The sequence below is a fragment of the Anguilla rostrata genome, chromosome 2 (assembly GCF_018555375.3).
Source record: "Anguilla rostrata isolate EN2019 chromosome 2, ASM1855537v3, whole genome shotgun sequence".
Lineage (NCBI taxonomy): Eukaryota > Metazoa > Chordata > Actinopteri > Anguilliformes > Anguillidae > Anguilla > Anguilla rostrata.
The window spans coordinates 1,457,918-1,475,136 of NC_057934.1; the positions used below are offsets into that span (position 1 = coordinate 1,457,918).

The following is a 17,219-nucleotide window of genomic DNA, read 5'->3' on the forward strand; positions in this document are numbered from 1 at the left end:
ATTCGCCCTGTAGCTACCATCTGAACATCACGTCCACGCACATTTGTAAGTCCCCTGTAAATCCGGGGTGGGGGGGGGTAAATCAATTTGGTCTTCTGTTCCCGGGGAGGATAAAAATGAGGATGAGTCAAATAAAATAAAAGAGGGGGGCGTAAAGACTGTAGTATGTGTTACTCTCTGACAATGAAATCTTCGTTCAGCGCTCAGGGGCAGACAACGCAGACTGCTAAGCAGTCTGCCAGATTTTTCTAGACAAGCGCAACATTACACACTGCACCTGTTTCTGTGACTGCACCATGAAAAACCGCACGGAAAACGGTGTCAGGTTTGGAAAATGGCCAAAACGGGCTGGATTGTGAATGCCCAGGGTCACTGGACATGAGTCAACAACACTGAACCTGCAGTTGTGACACAGTCAGACAGCTAATGCACTTACACACAGCACGTACCTGGGAGAACTCTCTGTTCGTTTGGTTTATAGAGAGGTTATACACAAAGAAAATCAACAACCAATAACCTGCAACATCAAAACAACAACAACAACTAACTCAAATGATCTTTGGCTTTGGAGCTTTTCATTAGCCAAACCCTCCAGACAATGTGCCAGGTTTTTAACTGGAACACACAAGGAGGAGGAAAAGCTGGACGAGTGGGCGAGAGTCGACCGTGTAAGTGGTGAACTACACACATAAAGCTTATAATAGCAACCACAGCTAATGTGTTAATGTCCAGACATGAACTATAAACCCTCCCCCCAGTTAGAGAAAGACTGCACTTGGCTCTGTCCTGCGTTTGGTACACCAGCGTTTAGTTCATGAAGTAGTGAGGAGTGTAAACACGAACCCAGCCGTTCCTCAATAAATCATTTAAATCTTTCATAACATTATTATTACTATGATTGCATTACAGAAGAGGGAGGGAGGGGGGGGCAGTTTTCTCCAAATGGTTACTGGAGGAGTGTGACCTTGTGCTGCGAATAGAAGCAGCAGGACTAGGGCTGGCTGAGTCTGCTCTGCTCTGCTCTAACCCTTCAGGGTGTGAGGTCACAAGCATGCAACTAGAACATTCTTAACAGAACATTCTAACGCTGATGTCACAATCACTGCTGGCAACCGAAAGCTACGGAGTTCTAGAACACTGACTTAGAATTCAGAGGAACAAAACAAAACATTCCAAATAAAACCCAGCCTTTTTAAAGGGGGGGGGATGGTGCACAGGCAGCCGTCCCTATGCCCTTGCTCAGCGGGTCCAGGGTCAGACCTCTCTGGCGGGCTGGGGAGGCTCCAGGTGACTGGGTCGCGATGACTCATTTCAGAACTATGAGAACGGAGCGTATCTGCACATCGCGGCACACCCAGCGTGGCTACAGGAAGTGCTAAACTCTCTGTGTGTCTGCGTGCAGCCAAAGACCAGTTTCACTCTCAGGCCTGTGCAGGCATTCGCATTCATACACAACAATAAACATTTAAAGTGCTGCGCAAAGTGGGACACCCAAAAATAATATAAAAATAAAATAAAATAAAACAAATCCACAACCCAAAAATTAAAAATGTGATTGCGCTCCATTCACAGCAGTGTGAACAACTTCTATGAATGCATTGATTGCAAAATCAGTTCATATGCAGAGCATCCAAAAGCTTGCAAAATAAATGTGCAATGGGCAAGAAGTCCATATTTCATGATCTATGGGAAAGCAAGCAGCAGCTTCGCGGTGGTGAGCCAGGCCGGAGCGGCGCAGGTCCGTGGCAGAGGCATTGGTGTTTAATGGCGCGTGATGCGGTGGGCGTGTCCCACGCGGCCGCTTTGTCTCCTGCTAGCCGCGTCAATTGATATGATAATAACAGCAGGACGTGTGAAACGAGCGGGGCTGAGCGGAGGCAGGCCGCCATTCCGGATCCAAACAGGGCCCGAGCGGGGTCGGTACGGGGTACGGACGGGGTACAGACGGGGTACGGACGGGGTACGGACGGGGTATGGACGGGGTACGGACGGGGTACGACGGGGTCAGACGGGTAGGATGGGTAGGACGGCAGAAGGTACGGACGGGGTAGGACGGGAGGAGGTACGGACTGGGTCAGAACGAGGACGGAGGGTAGGACGGGTACGGCGGGTACGGACGGGGAGACGGGTAGGACGGGTACGGACGGGTAGGACGGGTACGGACGGTACGGACGGGGTACGGACGGGGTACGGACGGGGTAGGGACGGGGTACGGACGGGGTACGGACGGGGTACGGACGGGGTACGGACGGGGTACGGACGGGGTACGGATGGGGTACGGACGGGGTACGGACTGGGTACGGACGGGGTCTGAAAGTCTCTCAAAAGCCCGGGGTGCCAGTGAACCCAACTGTGGAGCAGGAAGACAAGCAGCAGAGGCTTAAAGTAAAAAAATAAGCATTCATTAATTTAGAAAAACTGATATACTTTGGTCACTCAAATGATGAATATGGTCATGAAATACATATTATATAAATATGGGTACTAAACATGCAGGCTGTACACACCCACCTACGCACACACACAAGGACATACGCACACCGACACAAGCACACATGCACACACACAAGAACACACACTCAAACACAGACCACATATGTTCACAGCACAATCAAGGTCATAGTAGTCCATCTCTTTTCTTTTTTACTTCAGAAATTATACTGTATATTATACAACTTCTCTTTATATAATGATTAAATACTAGCGCACATTAAAAACTAGGGGGGGGGTTCATCAATTCTCTTGTTTTCTGAAGCAGGTTATTAAACTTGGCTAGACAGAGTCAGCTGCAGTTAAGTCCGCGGCTATTCCAAGACCAATTTTCTGTTAATGTATAACACAAAAAGCCCATTGGCACCGTTCTCTAATCGGGATGGTAATGAAAGCTTAGCTGCCAACACTCGGATTCTTTGTTGTTATTGGCTTGCTTTCTGTATGTAAATATTACTTGAAGAGAGAGCAGGGGAGGTTTTTTTTTTTCTTCTTGCATTATTATTATGACTTCACTGTCCTTGCTTTACAAGTCCACGGAGAAACTTAAATTGTTTTCCTTGTTGACTTGTAAAGATGGAAAAAAAAAGGGGTACAGGATTAACTTTCGTGGCTGCGAAGATTTATTTACTCCCTTTCACAAAACTATTAGCCTGTTCTGCGGTTAAATACAGGTTTCTGAATAACAAGGGGAAAATAGCCCCAGGGCCCGAATGTAACTATTGGGAAAGCGTTAGCGGTAATGAAGAGCCGCTCTTAACATCGCCAATTAGCGTTTCTGGAACTCTCTCAGTCAACCGGGGAAGGAATGGCTTGAATTAATGGTTTACAAGATTCCATACCAAGAGGAAGTCTGGCCCAGTCGGTGATTAATTTGTGTACAAGACGCAGATACGTTTCACTTTTTTTTGCTGCTTAGCAAAAGCATTAAAAACCGTTTATGTGCGACATAAACAGAGGTTCCCAGCGAACTCAGGCCGAATACAACTTTATGCATTTCCATGAAAAACCAGCAAACAAAACAGTGTGGATTTCCTTCCTTTTCCATTTTATGCATTAGAACTACACGCAACTCATTTTTTAATCCAATATTGCCCAGTGAAACATTTTAATAATACCTTTCAACTGGACCATTGAGAGCAAAGTCTATTCGCTGCTGCAGATGAAAGTTAAAGAACAGGGCCTCTGTTTGGTCTTTATGAAGGCTGAAAAATAAGGCGTTTTACTGCGTGCCAACTGCCAAATAATACTTTTTCTGGACTGCTCCCTTCACTTTCATGCCAAATGAAACTCTGCAAGCAAAACAAGGATCCCACTTTCTTGGCAGCTAACGAGCCAAGTTAACGACAAGTCAACATTCAATCTGCTTCCCCGTCATAACTGGCATCCACTTTTACGATGAGTCGGAAAAACATATGACCGTGATTTACGTCCGCTGCCAAGAAGATTACTGAGAAAGGAAAAAAAAAAAAACCTTCTAAGACTTAATCAGATAAACGATTAAACGGTGAACAATAGACAAAAAAGACAATTGTGATAATTAGGTGGCGGAATAATTCCATGTCTTCATTAAAAAAATTTTAAAAAAAGAAGAGAAAAAAACAATAACCGGACCTTTTGAAAGGAGCCACTGATTTGATCCTCAGGCTCCATTGTGATGCTAATCAGATCAGGCTCCCGAGCGGAGAGGTCATAATTAAGGAGAACAGGCAGCTGATGGGCAGTCCATCCTCCCTCAGGATGTCACGTGTCACATGTCACATGACAAGGAACACATCAGGCCTGTGCTAATTACTCTCCGCCCCCAGACCTGGGCCACGGGAGGGACACGTCCCGCACGCGCGTGTGTGTGGGTGTGCGTGCGTGACACCCTCAGGGTGCGAACTCAGGACTTCAGAATTGGAGACGGAGCTGCGGCGTTTTGAGAAGGGGCGGGGCGTAGCCCGAAGGCCTCAGAGGACACGTGGCGGAAGACCTGGGCGAAGGTCTGACGCACACGCCTCTCCGCTTGGCACGCGGCGCCAGGGTCTGCGCCGCTCGGGTGACCACGCCCACCTCCGGAGGTCAAGAGTTCAGATTCGCACGAGCGAGAGCGCGTATCAGACGGACGGGAGAGAAGAGGGAGGAAAAGAGAGAGAGAGAGAGAGAGAGAGAGAGAGAGAAAGAAGAAATGAGTGTGCCAGGCCAATCCTGACATGTGACAGCTGTTCCCGCGTTCGCTCATTAGACTGAAGCGCATCTCTCTCTCTCTCCCAGGCCGAGGCGTGCACACTCACAGCACCGCGCGGTGACAAACGACTGCCACCATCTCCCCACGGAATTACAGTACAGTACGTTTTCATTAAAAATAAATAAATAAAACGGGGTAAAAAATGACATCCTGCCGATTACTCTCATCGGTAGTCCTGGAGCCGTGTGATTATGTCAACGTATCTGATTTCTGACTGCTTAAAAATAAAATAAAATCAATGTTTCTGCTTCTAATGATGCACCCGAGTGTGCTGCTGTGTTGACGTGGCCTGTAAGCAAGGCATTAGACGATAATAACCCGGTATAAATCTCTGAAATTGATGGAATCATTTCTAATATACCGATGCATCACGCTTTTCGAGCATGCTCTTTATCAGTGAATAATCACCTTCAGAGGAAAAAAAAACCACTTGAGGTAATCAAAAGGTCGATCCCTGGAGAGAAGAAAAAAATATATACAAAAAAAAAAAACAAGTCAGGACAAAACAATCATAAAAAAATTCTCGAAAACCACATACAATATGCAAATCTCTCCTAAAAACGAGAGAACCTGCTTATCTACTTTAAACAGCATGACAGGCAGTTAAGTCACGACGGGACAGGCAGCTATGCCATGATGGGACAGGCAGCTATGCCATGATGGGACAGGCAAGGCTTGGGACCTCTGCCAGGAAGGACGATGGAGAATATACTTTCAAAGAATGAGCCGCAAATTGCTGACATCACTCATCGTTGCGGGAAACAGCGGACTCAGGTGATGGCTTCCATTATTCCATAATAGCTACTGTGCTGGAGCTACACTCAGAGCACCATCATTCAAAATATCCCCCTCTGTTTTACCCACAAAGCATACAAGTCACTTATTAACCCATTTACTTTATGAATGGACTGTTATATCCTACATAAACACAAAGCAATGCATTCAACCACATACATTTCTAATACACATTACACAAAAATGGCATTTTACGAGACTAGCACGTCACTTTCTAGAGGTAACGGTTTCAATAATAGATAAACATGTCACTTAAAATGTCACTTTTAAAGATGTACCTGCACAAAAGCATTTATTGATTCTAGCATGCTACAAAACGACAGTTTGGGACTTGCTCGAAATGCAACTGAAGGCGCATTCATAGAGATACGTATCTGCAAAACATGGAAAATTCTCCATTCTTCTCCATGACAAATAAACTTTATCACCATGAACAGAAGACACATAGGTGGGCTAGGCTAGGCTATGCTAGGCTATGCTAGAGAGAATTCTCCCCTTATAGTGACCAGGCAAAACAACCAACCACAGAGAACAGCCCTGCATTTAATTCAAAACAAGGCCCCGCCATCCCCCCTCCTTGCTTCTGACGCTGCTATTCAAATTATTCTTCCTCGTTGGGATGCTGCACGTGGGGCCGGCTCCTTCTAAAAAGTGCTTCACGGCGAGAGTCTGCGCTGCCTCCCCCCCTTCGCCTCCCCCACCCGCCCCCGAGAGGGCTTTTACGACCCGGAGCGCCTGAGTCAGGGTTTATCCGGCCCCTCATCGCCGATTAAAGGCGCGGCCCCCGCCGCAGGGGCGTTTGTCAGAGCCTTCGCCCGCTAGGGTTCAGGCGGCGGCCATCTTAATTAGGGCTCTAATAGGTGTGCCGGAGAGGCCCCTGCGCGCCTCAGCCGTGCGCCCGGCTGCTAAATTAAGCACCGCGCTCCTCTCTCCCCGCTTCCATCAGGCGCGCTTAATGCCGAGAGGTGGAAAAGGGGCCACTCTAATATTCAAAGTGAGGGAGGGAGGGAGAGAAGTAAAAAAGATGAAAACAACAATAACAAATTGGCGTCTCTTTTGAGAATGACCCCGGCAGGACGAGCGTTTTTATGGCCTTAATCGTTATTAAACGGCTTAATCAGCTGACAGGTCGTCGGCCCGGCGACGGAGCGCGCCGTGGCACGGCAGCGAATCACAGACGAGACGAGAGGTCGAGCTCGTTAGAGCCCCGCCTCTGGGAAATGAGAACCCTTAATCCTCCCGTTTCGCTGACGTTTATTTGGCGGCGGTGACCATCGGCGGGAGCGCTCCGAAGCGTCCTTTCGCCCGTCCCGTCGCCCCGCCCCCCCGCCCCCCCGCTCATCCCCGCCATTCCGTGACATTTATCACGTTTGCCATTTTTGCGGACGCTGCCGGAATCGCGTCCCTCGCCCCTCGTCCCCCTCGCCCCCCTCGTCCCCCCGCCGTCCGTCACAAAATTTTAAATAAAGTTCACGGAGCTGCTCGGCTCCGCCCCCCCCACACCCAGCCCGGGCGAGGCGCTAGCTGGTATTATTCGCCACCATTTCCTGTCCTTCAGTCCCACAGGGACTCATGCCAATTCAGCATTAGTATGACACACAGAGCCCTGTTTTAAAAATAATTCATAGTTAAAAATCATAATTGAGGGAGAGTCAGAACGCACAGCATCATTTCTGAGCAGCGACTTCCATTTTTGCGGCGCAGATCTTTTTTCGGTACGCCGCGACGGTGTCTGGGTTTTCGGAAGCTGGCGAGCCGGGAAACAGACCCTGAGTAGGGGGTGCGATGTTCCTCGCCGGCGGCGGCGCGGGGTGCGTTTAACGACACCGGAAGCGCTCGTGCCGCTTTTCGGGTTTCCTGCGATCGCAGTTCCATCCCGTTACAGCCCCGTCTCTTGGCCTCCGTTCCGCCTTCATTGAGGAAATGAAATCCCAGGAGAAAAGACCCATAAAAATGATTTTATAAAAAGACTCACTCCCACTATATCTGAATGCTAGACTCACACAATTATTTAAAAAATAGTCATTAATGCTTCTGTTGTTTATTCTGAATAAATATAAGGGATGAGAGACATGGTCTATTAACCTGAGGCCATCTCATGCACACACAGCCAGTGAGGACAGCCTGGGAAATAATCTCATATATTACACAGGCCCACCGTTCCCCGCACAGTAATGAATTCACAAATGCCAGTGCTATTCGACAAAAGATATAATCTTTAAAATGAGCAAGGCCCCCTGTTTCCTACGCGCGTAACATTTTGCACACAAAAAGCGGTAAAAGCAGAACATCGTCTGGCCTCTCCTGACACCCGCGGTGTTTTCGAACGGCGAACCCGCGCTACCTAATCAGCTTCGGCTCCTCAGCTATGCACGTATCCTCAAAAAGCACCTCCACCTTCTCCCCGTTACCATAGCAATGGCTGAGGGTGCAACAGATTTGGGTACGTAGCCTGCATCCGCGAGAACGCGAGGCCAGAGTCCAGGGCGAAGGCGTCTCAAACGCCGTTACGGGGATGGGAATAAAAAAGACGAAATAAATCACTCTCTTTCAAAAAGGTTTTGTACTTATCCAGTGATTATATGGGAAAATCAAAACATTCTGATATTAAATTATCAATATGTATTTATAGGGGAAGTACTGTATATTATATTACGCGGCTCAGACAAATCGCAAATAAGTCCACTTATGGGTAAAGGAATTTTGAGAGAATCTAATGCATTAACATAATCACAAATACCCAAGGATGTTTAATCGATAATGAAATACTGAGAAACGATGAAGATTGCAGAGCAGACTGTAAAGCAAAGCTCTAATTGGGGAAACTCACGAGGCTACTCTGCATTAGGAACGAAAACCGAGGAAGAGGCGCACGTCATTCTCCAGAACTCACTGGTGTTTTTTGGGTTGAGGCGGGGAGTTTCCCATTTCTCAAACATGTACACACACACAGACAGCAAACCGAAGTTACTGTCCTCACAGCTCCTCGAAAAATACTGCGACCACACGGCAGCACTTCACATGAACTGCACGCCGTTTCGCCCACACAATAATTCCATATTTATGACATAATGGCTATCGATACCAGCCACAACGGTGGCTTACGGGTCACGACGAGCAATATGTGACTTTCATGATGTATGCACAAAATATTATGAAGCAGATGTCAAAATAGCTGAAAGTGTGCTCGCGATATACATTTTGTCAGTGCAATGTACACTGTACACTGTCATGACCATTTGGGAAGGGCGTTACACCACACTAAAGACAGTGTAATATCGGCTTCAGGTAAAGTGTCACAGATCATTTTCCCTCGCCCAATGGTAATCCAGCCTCCAAGACCGATGAGAACTGTTGATTTTGTTTGCCTGTTCTTGACAGACTGCATCGGTACTTCAGAAAAGGCAGCAGGTCAAGCCTGCTTACAGGAGCCACTCCTCAATTACCTGTGCTAACGAGCGAAGGGTTCTCAACATTCACCACCTCACCAATCAACGAAAACTCTCTGTCCCTCTCGCTCTCCACCAAGTCGTTCTGGCTTATTTTCCCGGAAACCCTCTGAACAATTTCATCTGTTGCTGTTGCGCCTGCTGTCTTGTTTTTTTTTCCTATCGATTTGGTTTCTCAGATCTCAGTAAGCGTCGCCGTTTTCATGTGCGATGCTACTGGCCTTGATTCCGCGCGCGAGAAAAACCGCATACCACCGCAAGCGGAGTAAGGAACGCCTTCGTACGAAACTGAAATACGCTCATGTGCTGCTGCTGCTGCTGCTGCTTCGCTGATGACCTCCCGACCGCGCGGCTTCAGGTTCTGACGTTCTACAGGTGTGATTACAGGTGTGGCTACAGGTGCGGCTACAGGTGCGGCTCGCATACCTTTAGTCGCCACGGTCTCGTCCTTCCCCTGCGTGAAAACCACGATCCGCTGCCTCTTCTCGTTCTCCTTGGGCAGCCTCTGGGCCATCCGCGCGATTTCTTTAATGTCTTCCGTCTGCGGAGGAAACAGGAGACGCCGTTTTTTTACCGATCACGGCACCAACAACAAAACGTCTACCAAAATCAGTCAGGCTGCTGTGCGTAGTTACACCAGGCTAATTACTGCCGGTTGGGAAAGGAGGTACGGCCTGAAATCAAGACATCATCCGCAGACAAAAGAGCTACTTTGAATTACAATGGATCTGGTATGGCTTCATTATCACAAAAGCACAATAGAGCACGTACAGCTTGACATAACAAATATTTATAAGATCAGTCTCGGAATGGGTCACCGAATCACTTAGAAGGGTGAATTCTCTAAAAATATGAATTTCAAATTTAATGTTCGTGTAATTGTGGAAATAAGAATATACTATACGACATCAGTTTAGACCCAGATTCAATATGACAGCCATGAGCCTTTTCTGTTACTCTGAATAATGAATTCATGCACGTTTTACATCTTTTGCCACTTACACAGTCTTGCCAGTCTGTCAGTCACAGAAACAAAGTATGTCGGTTAAGTGGAAAAATATGTAACAGCTGTTTAATATCATTATATCAAAGTTCAAACGCATTATGATGAGACAAAAACCAGGCTCCTTGTCAAAATGGAGAGGAAATCATTTCAGAATTCAGGAATAAATTAATCAAGATGGCCACCAAACGGAATGCAAATACCTGGGGATTTAAAACAGGTTTTTCAATGAAGATAATAATAAAATAAAATAATTATAGGTTAACTTCTCCTGTATACTATTCCAAATATGTTGTCTTTGTTTTGCTCGAGGCACTGAGTGTTTTTTTTTTCCAGAAAAAAAAGGCACCTAAATATATAAAATCCCCGGACATGCAATAAATAAACAAACTGCACACGCAAAGGCACTTTAAAGAATGAAGGTTCTACTGATGAAAGAGAGTCTAATTTAAAAAATAAAAATAAATAAATGTCCTGGGAAGTAGATTACAAGCGTTCAGTCCTGAAATGCTGAATGGAAACGACAAACGATAAAAGGAAAAGTGAAATAAGATGGAGAGACGGACAGAAGCGACAGGCCACACTGACCCGCCGAGCGGCTTTTTGGGCAGATGGCGGAGGGCTGCCCCGCCCCCGCCCCCCCCCCCCCCCCCGGCCCCTCGGCCCCCCCGGCCCCTCGGCCAGCAGCGTGTAACACTGCGGCTCGGGGGCCAGCGACAAACCTGCTTAGTCACCGACAGACCGTCTGATTCGCTGACTTATAAAATATTTTTTTTTTTTAAGTCTTCTAATTTCACAAAAGCACAAAACGACTGTTTGGTAAAGAAGCATGAGCTTCAAAAACTCAGAGCAATGGGGGGGGGGGGGGGAAACAGAAATAGAACAACAAAAACAAAAACAACTGACTGCAACAAAGCGGCCCAAAGCGGGCGAGAGTGTGCTGAGAGAGCCCGGGCCTGGATCTCAGAGAGCAGGGCCAGATCATCTGCGTTTCCTAATCTCTGCACCCACCAGCTGGCGGGCAGCAGCAGAGAGGGGGGCGGAGCGGGGAGGTTGGGGGGTAGGGGGTTGGGGTGACTTCCATCCTCACCCCTTCCCTCCCCCTCCCGATCCAGACGAAACTGCAGCCACGGAGTCTGGGGCCCTGGCACCGCGCCAAGCCCCCGCCCGCGCCGCTGTCCCGCAGCCAAGCCCGGGATCGGGGGTCTCTCAGCGCCGTCGCTAACTAGCGCCCGGCGGGTTCTGTTTCTGAGGGAGCAGAGGTGTTTCACAGCCAGCGCCAGCTGCTGCAACCCCCCCCAACCCACCCCCCCATCTACCCCACACCCACACCCTCTACCCTCCACCCCCCCAACACCCTCCACCCCAACCCCCCCACAACCCTCTACCCCCCCCACACACACCCACCCCCCCACCCCATACCCTCCACCCCACCCCCCATCTACCCCACCCCCACACCCTCTACCCTCCACCCCCCAACACCCTCCACCCCAACCCCCCACAACCCTCTACCCCCCACCACCCACACACCCACCCCCACCCCGTACCCTCCACCCCACCCCCCATCTACCCCACCCCACACCCTCTACCCCCACCCCCCCAACCCTCCACCCAACCCCCCACACCCTCTACCCCCCCCAACACTCCTACCCTCACCACCCCCAACACCCTCTACCCCACCCCCATCTCCCCACACCCACACCCTCTACCCTCCACCCCCCAACACCCTCCCCCCAACCCCCCATCTACCCCAACCCACACCCCACACCTCCACCCCAACCTCACCAACCACACACTCTACCCCCCCCACCCCACTCCTCCCCCCACCCTACCCCACCCCCCCCCAACCCTACCCCCACACACACCCACCCCCCCACCCTCCACCCCACCCATCTACCCCCCACACCCCTCCACCCCACCTACCCCCTCCTCCTCCACCAACCCCACACCCTACCCACCCCACCACCCCACCCCCCACCCACCCCCACAACCTCCCCCCCACACCCTTACACTCCACCGCCCGCACCCCTACCTCAATGTTAGAGTCCGATTTAATTTTCGACCCATGCTCAGAGAGAGGCAGCAGGGCGGAACACTGTCAGGATTAGGGAAATGCACTCTCCACAGACAGGGCAGAACGGCGGCCTCTCCACAGGGCAGTGAACATGCCGCCATAAAAATAAAAAAAAAATAAAAAATATTCAAAAAAGTGAAGTGCGGGTAAGGGGAAAAAAAAAACAAACAAAAAAACAACGGGCCAGATTTGCCTGCCGTTCGTGACTCATTTCGGGTGCAGATATGACTCATCCAGCCCCAAAAACACGCTTCTTACGTATCAAAGAGGTGCATGTGGCTGGAAGTGCAGTAAAGGTGTGATGTACAGCATGCGATTCATCGCAAGGTGCGCTTCTCTCCCTAACGCACATGCATGTAAGGGAGGATCCTGTACATAACGGGCAGATGCACTGTGAGGGTGGCTGATCAGCTATTCCGTTGATTTACTAAAGGTCACTTAATGAACGAGGGTCAAATTATTTGGGAAATTTCTCCGCCTCCAAAAATCAGGCATAAATGAAGGTGCAAGCAAGACGGAGACAGGTATAGGCCTCTAAGAAAGAATCTTTGCAGCAAGAAACAGGGGAACTGCCAAAAATCATCAAATCCGCGACACCTATGCTTCAGTGACAAACACCCAGCCATAGAAATAATTACTCTTCTGGGAGAAATAAAAGACAACCTAGAACCTCCCACACAATGTTCCCATTCCATCCTGGCAATAGTCGAGCTCCTCGCAACGTCACACTCTCTCGCATCTGGATTAATTCAATCGACGACGGCCGGCTCAGCTGGAGTATCACAGTCCGCATTTCTGCTCTGTCTGCAGCACTGGAAACGCTCTTATGTCGCACCAGAAGACACATCAATTTCCCCACATCCAACGAAGATATTCCATGCACTAAACAGGAGTTGTTTTTTTTTTTAAATTTAAGCTCAGCTTCAAACACAAAATGTGTTATTAGTAGGGAGTCCCATTCACTGGTTCTGTAATTAGCAGTAGCCTTGGTGAATAAGACAGTGAATAAGTTAATTTCACACAGACTGCATACACACAAACACACCCTGGTCAGGCCACATTTCGCACTGTGAGTTTCACGTAGGCTTACGTATATCTGGCCCCACAGGCTTCCATTAAATGGTAAATGGTAAATGGACTGCATTTATATAGCGCTTTTATCCAAAGCGCTTTACAATTGATGCCTCTCATTCGCCAGAGCAGTTAGGGGTTAGGTGTCTTGCTCAAGGACACTTCGACACGCCCAGGGCGGGGTTTGAACCGGCAACCCTCCGACTGCCAGACAATCGGTCTTACCTCCTGAGCTATGACGCCCATTACTACATGCTAAACACTATAGCGTACCTGAATCGAACATAAAAAAAACAGACAGAGGCCAAGATATTCTTCAGATAGCTGCTCTAATTCAAAGTGAGTGAATACATTTTTACCTCGCTTGTCATTTCACACTCAAAAAAAAAAAAAAAAAAAAAAAACACATTTCAACGCTGGATACGCACAGATAAGACTAGTCATTACAGCTTCGTTGTACGCGGCACAGAACACGGCTGAGATGCGATTGTTGATCCGAAGCACCTTTCAGAGCGAGGCGATGACGGGCGGGTGTCATAAAGGGCCCGCCGTCCCGGAGAGGGGAAATGAGCGGCGAAGGATTCAAAGAGCTCGTGCAAAGCAGTCTGCTACGCGCATTCAGATGTATAACAGGTTCTGATGCAGCAAACATCCATTCAAAAAACAGATGTTTTGTAAGAACTTGAAAACCTGGAGCACAAAAAGCCCTCTTTTGCTCTCCGCCTCTGCCGCCCCCCCCCGCCCCTCCGCCCCTCTCCTCTTCTTGGAACAAAACGTACGTTTTCAGTAACACAGGAAAATTCACAGCAACCTGAAATCCGCTTGCCTACTTTAAAGGATATTTGCTATACGTACATGTACATATATACATTTTACATAAAGTACATTTACTACGCGTGTAACGTGTGTGTGTGCTTGGGTGTGCGCATGCGTGTGTGTGTGTGTGTGCGTACATGCATGTGCGTGTGTTTGTGCATGTGTGTGTGTGTGTGTGTGTGTGTGTGTGTGTGTGTGTGTGTGTGTGTGACCGTTTTCTACACTGCAGTCCGTGGATTGCAGGATAAAAAGGTGTAACAATGGCAGGAGAGGTGTCGCTCTCTCTCGTGGCAGCTGGTATTTTGTGGGCACCTGTGCCATTGTTGGGAAGATCTAATGAAACGCCAACACTAGGAGGCCTGATCGACTCATCACGCCAACACCAAATCAAAACGTCACTGCTAATGATGGACTCGCCAATCTGAAATAAACCCATCAATTTAAGAACTCTGAGCAACCACGCATTCTGCTACTTATTGGAAAACTAGTCGGCATTAAAAGGTGACAAACCATTGAAAATTCCCTTCCCACAGAACGTGTCAGGTCAATAATAACCTCTCTTTTGTGATTAATCCATGCCACCACTGCCCTTCCTCAATTCCATAATTTCTCTAAAAACAAAATTATTTCAACACACACACCAGTCCGCTGGTACGTTTTTAGTTTCATCACCAAATACAACAAGGAAGTACAAACTGGAGTTTATTGACATAGTGCAGGCTCGCTTTGCATCCGATTAGCTATTCCTTAAGCTCAGGCAGGGGGGGTTGGAAAGCAAGGGGGGGGGCGGGGGGGGGGACATGCACGGAACAATCTCAATTCTCACTACCCGGCAAAGCATCCGCTGTGGCACTGCGAAGACCCCCCCCGTGGCGGATCCTAAAATTCCCAGCTGGCTCCGTTGATTTCCGAAGCTAAAAGGCGGGTGGAGTGGGGGGGTGTTCTGGGACTGCGTGGAGACGGTGTGAAACATTACATTACATTACATTAACGAGCTTAAATCCACCGCGCTGTAAAAAAGCAGGTTATCTCCGCGCGGAATCTCGCACAGCACACGTGCGTACGCGCTCAGGATGGGGGGATGGGGGGATGGGGGAGAGGGGGGGAGGGGGGAGAGGGGGGCGCTGAATTCTCCAGCGTGCTTTTCGCTTTCATCCCTCCATCGCCCGCCAGAGCCTCTTCCTAATTAACCCATCAAGAGGAGCCGGAAGCAGGAGGAACGTCCCTGTGCCCTTCTCCCCGCCCGCCCCCCGCGCTGGCATGATGGGAACGGCCCTGCTCCTTAGCCCAGCGGTAACGCCCCCCCCCCCCCCAAAAAAGACGGGGTCCCTCCTAGCAGCGGCGTCCGCGGCGGCCGTGGGAAAGCGCGGGTGACCTTAACGCAGGACCGTGAAGGAACCTGGACCCTACGGTCCCAAAACACGACACCGTATCCCCCCCCCTCCCCCAAACGCCAGGTCTTTAAGGGCCTCCCTGGACAAGCCCTGGAACTCAAGCTTTAAAAGACTCTGCAGAGTATAAAAATAAAAATAAAATAAAAAAAGAGTGTGAGAGCCTGTGAGTGAGTGCTAATGGAAAGGCTGATACGGAGGTGGTCAGCAGGTAACAGGAAACGCTGAATTTAAACCAGGCGCGCTTCAGTCTGCGGCCCCCGGGGGCCACAAGCACACGGGGCCGGCTCCGTCCAGCGCTGCCATCTTTTTATCATCACGCGACACGGAGATCACGAGCAGCCGACTACTTTTACTTTATCGCTAATCAGCCACACGCACTCCCCAAACCCACCCCCCCCCACCCCCCGCCCCGCACCCCCCACCCCCGGTTCAGTAAAACAATCAGTTCAGTGCAGCCACACGATTGCGTGCACTTTCATCATAACTGCTCTTAACAGGCGAGCTTCACACAACCCTATCAGCAAGACAAGATAATGACTTCAATAAACACAACGGATAACAGAATGCTTTCATTCTGGTGATGTGGCGTTTGTAAATCTAAATGACTCCAGTCCATGATCATTTGATCAGTATAAACCCAAGAGCTCCAAAAATATACCTTGTTGTTGTTCAGAATTTCTCGTATAACACGTCATCCAATCAAACGCTGCCTGAAAATAAAAAAAAACCAGGAACATGCAAAACCAGTACAATATGAAATCCTAACTCACTTGGAAGTCTAACCACATTTTCGACTCAATTCTCTACGCCTTCAGCCCCAGGGCTTAAACCCCCTTCCTTCAGGGACGCATGTGCGCGCCAGTTTAATTAACTCCCAACCAATTAATCTGATTATTTGCACAAAATGGATAATTAGCCTCACAACACTTAAACCTATACATCTCCCCCCAAATGCACTGCAGTAAAAGCTCGCTTTGGAAGGAAAGAGAGAGCGAAGCGTAAGATCTGCGCTTAAACCGTAACGACGGCGGCGAGAACGCGAGTCGATTCTTTAGTTTATTAAGTCATTAGGAGCGGAAGCTGGATCACACCCAGCACTCCAACGGCCCCCAGGAGCACCTCTGACAGCGTTAAGCCCTTTAAATATCGAGGTGCTCCTGGGCCGTGTGAAGCCGCTGCTAATGAAAAGGATCCAAACAAGTCGTACAAGCTTGAGCCCGCAACGACTGTATCAATCATTCGCCAAGTCACAACCTTCCTCGGCTACGGCGATCGTGTAACAAAGCAACACGTTTATACAAAGGACGTGATTCGAACGATTGGTTGCTTCTGTCAGTCTCATCTGACACGAACGACCCATATTCAAATTGAGCATCCTCAACTGACAGGTAATGAGCAGACTAAGCAAAGCACAGATTATGCCAACTAGAGACATTATTGGGGTGGGAAAGGTGGGGGAGGGGGGGGGGCAATTTTCAGGTAACATAAACTTTGTTGTCTTTGTCAGTCAGACTCGTGCTCTGTGAAAAGAGTGGAATGTTCGCACTCAAACAACCACCCCATAAAAGCAGTTCAGATGGGGGAAGGAAATGGTGACATCACTGGGTATAAATGTGGATGCACCAGCGGGGGATCCGTCAGCGCGGGGACTCAGTCTCGTATTTCATTGGATGAAAACGCGGCGATCGTATTTCATTGGATGAAAACGCGGCGAGAAGGACTCAGTCTCGTATTTCATTGGACGAAAACGCGGTGATCGCTCGCGAAGCAGGCGAGATGTTCTCCGAGCGCTCTGCAATACGCCTCGCAAAAAAGGTCACCTGCTTCACAGAATGTTCTCTGGGTAATCAACAACATGTTCTTTTTCTTTCCTTTTTTTGCACAGGATTCTCCACTG

At 49.0% G+C, this 17,219-nt stretch overlaps 1 protein-coding gene across 3 annotated transcripts in view; it reads right to left on the bottom strand.

The window, feature by feature from the left end:
- Positions 1-17,219, bottom strand: part of LOC135243244 (adenosine kinase-like) — a 116,009-nt gene that overhangs the window by 7,223 nt on the left and 91,567 nt on the right. For all 3 annotated transcript variants that reach the window (XM_064314927.1, XM_064314945.1, XM_064314936.1), the window contains exon 9: positions 9,391-9,505. In XM_064314927.1, the coding sequence (XP_064170997.1) occupies positions 9,391-9,505 (115 nt within the window). The remainder of the gene's footprint in view (positions 1-9,390; positions 9,506-17,219) is intronic.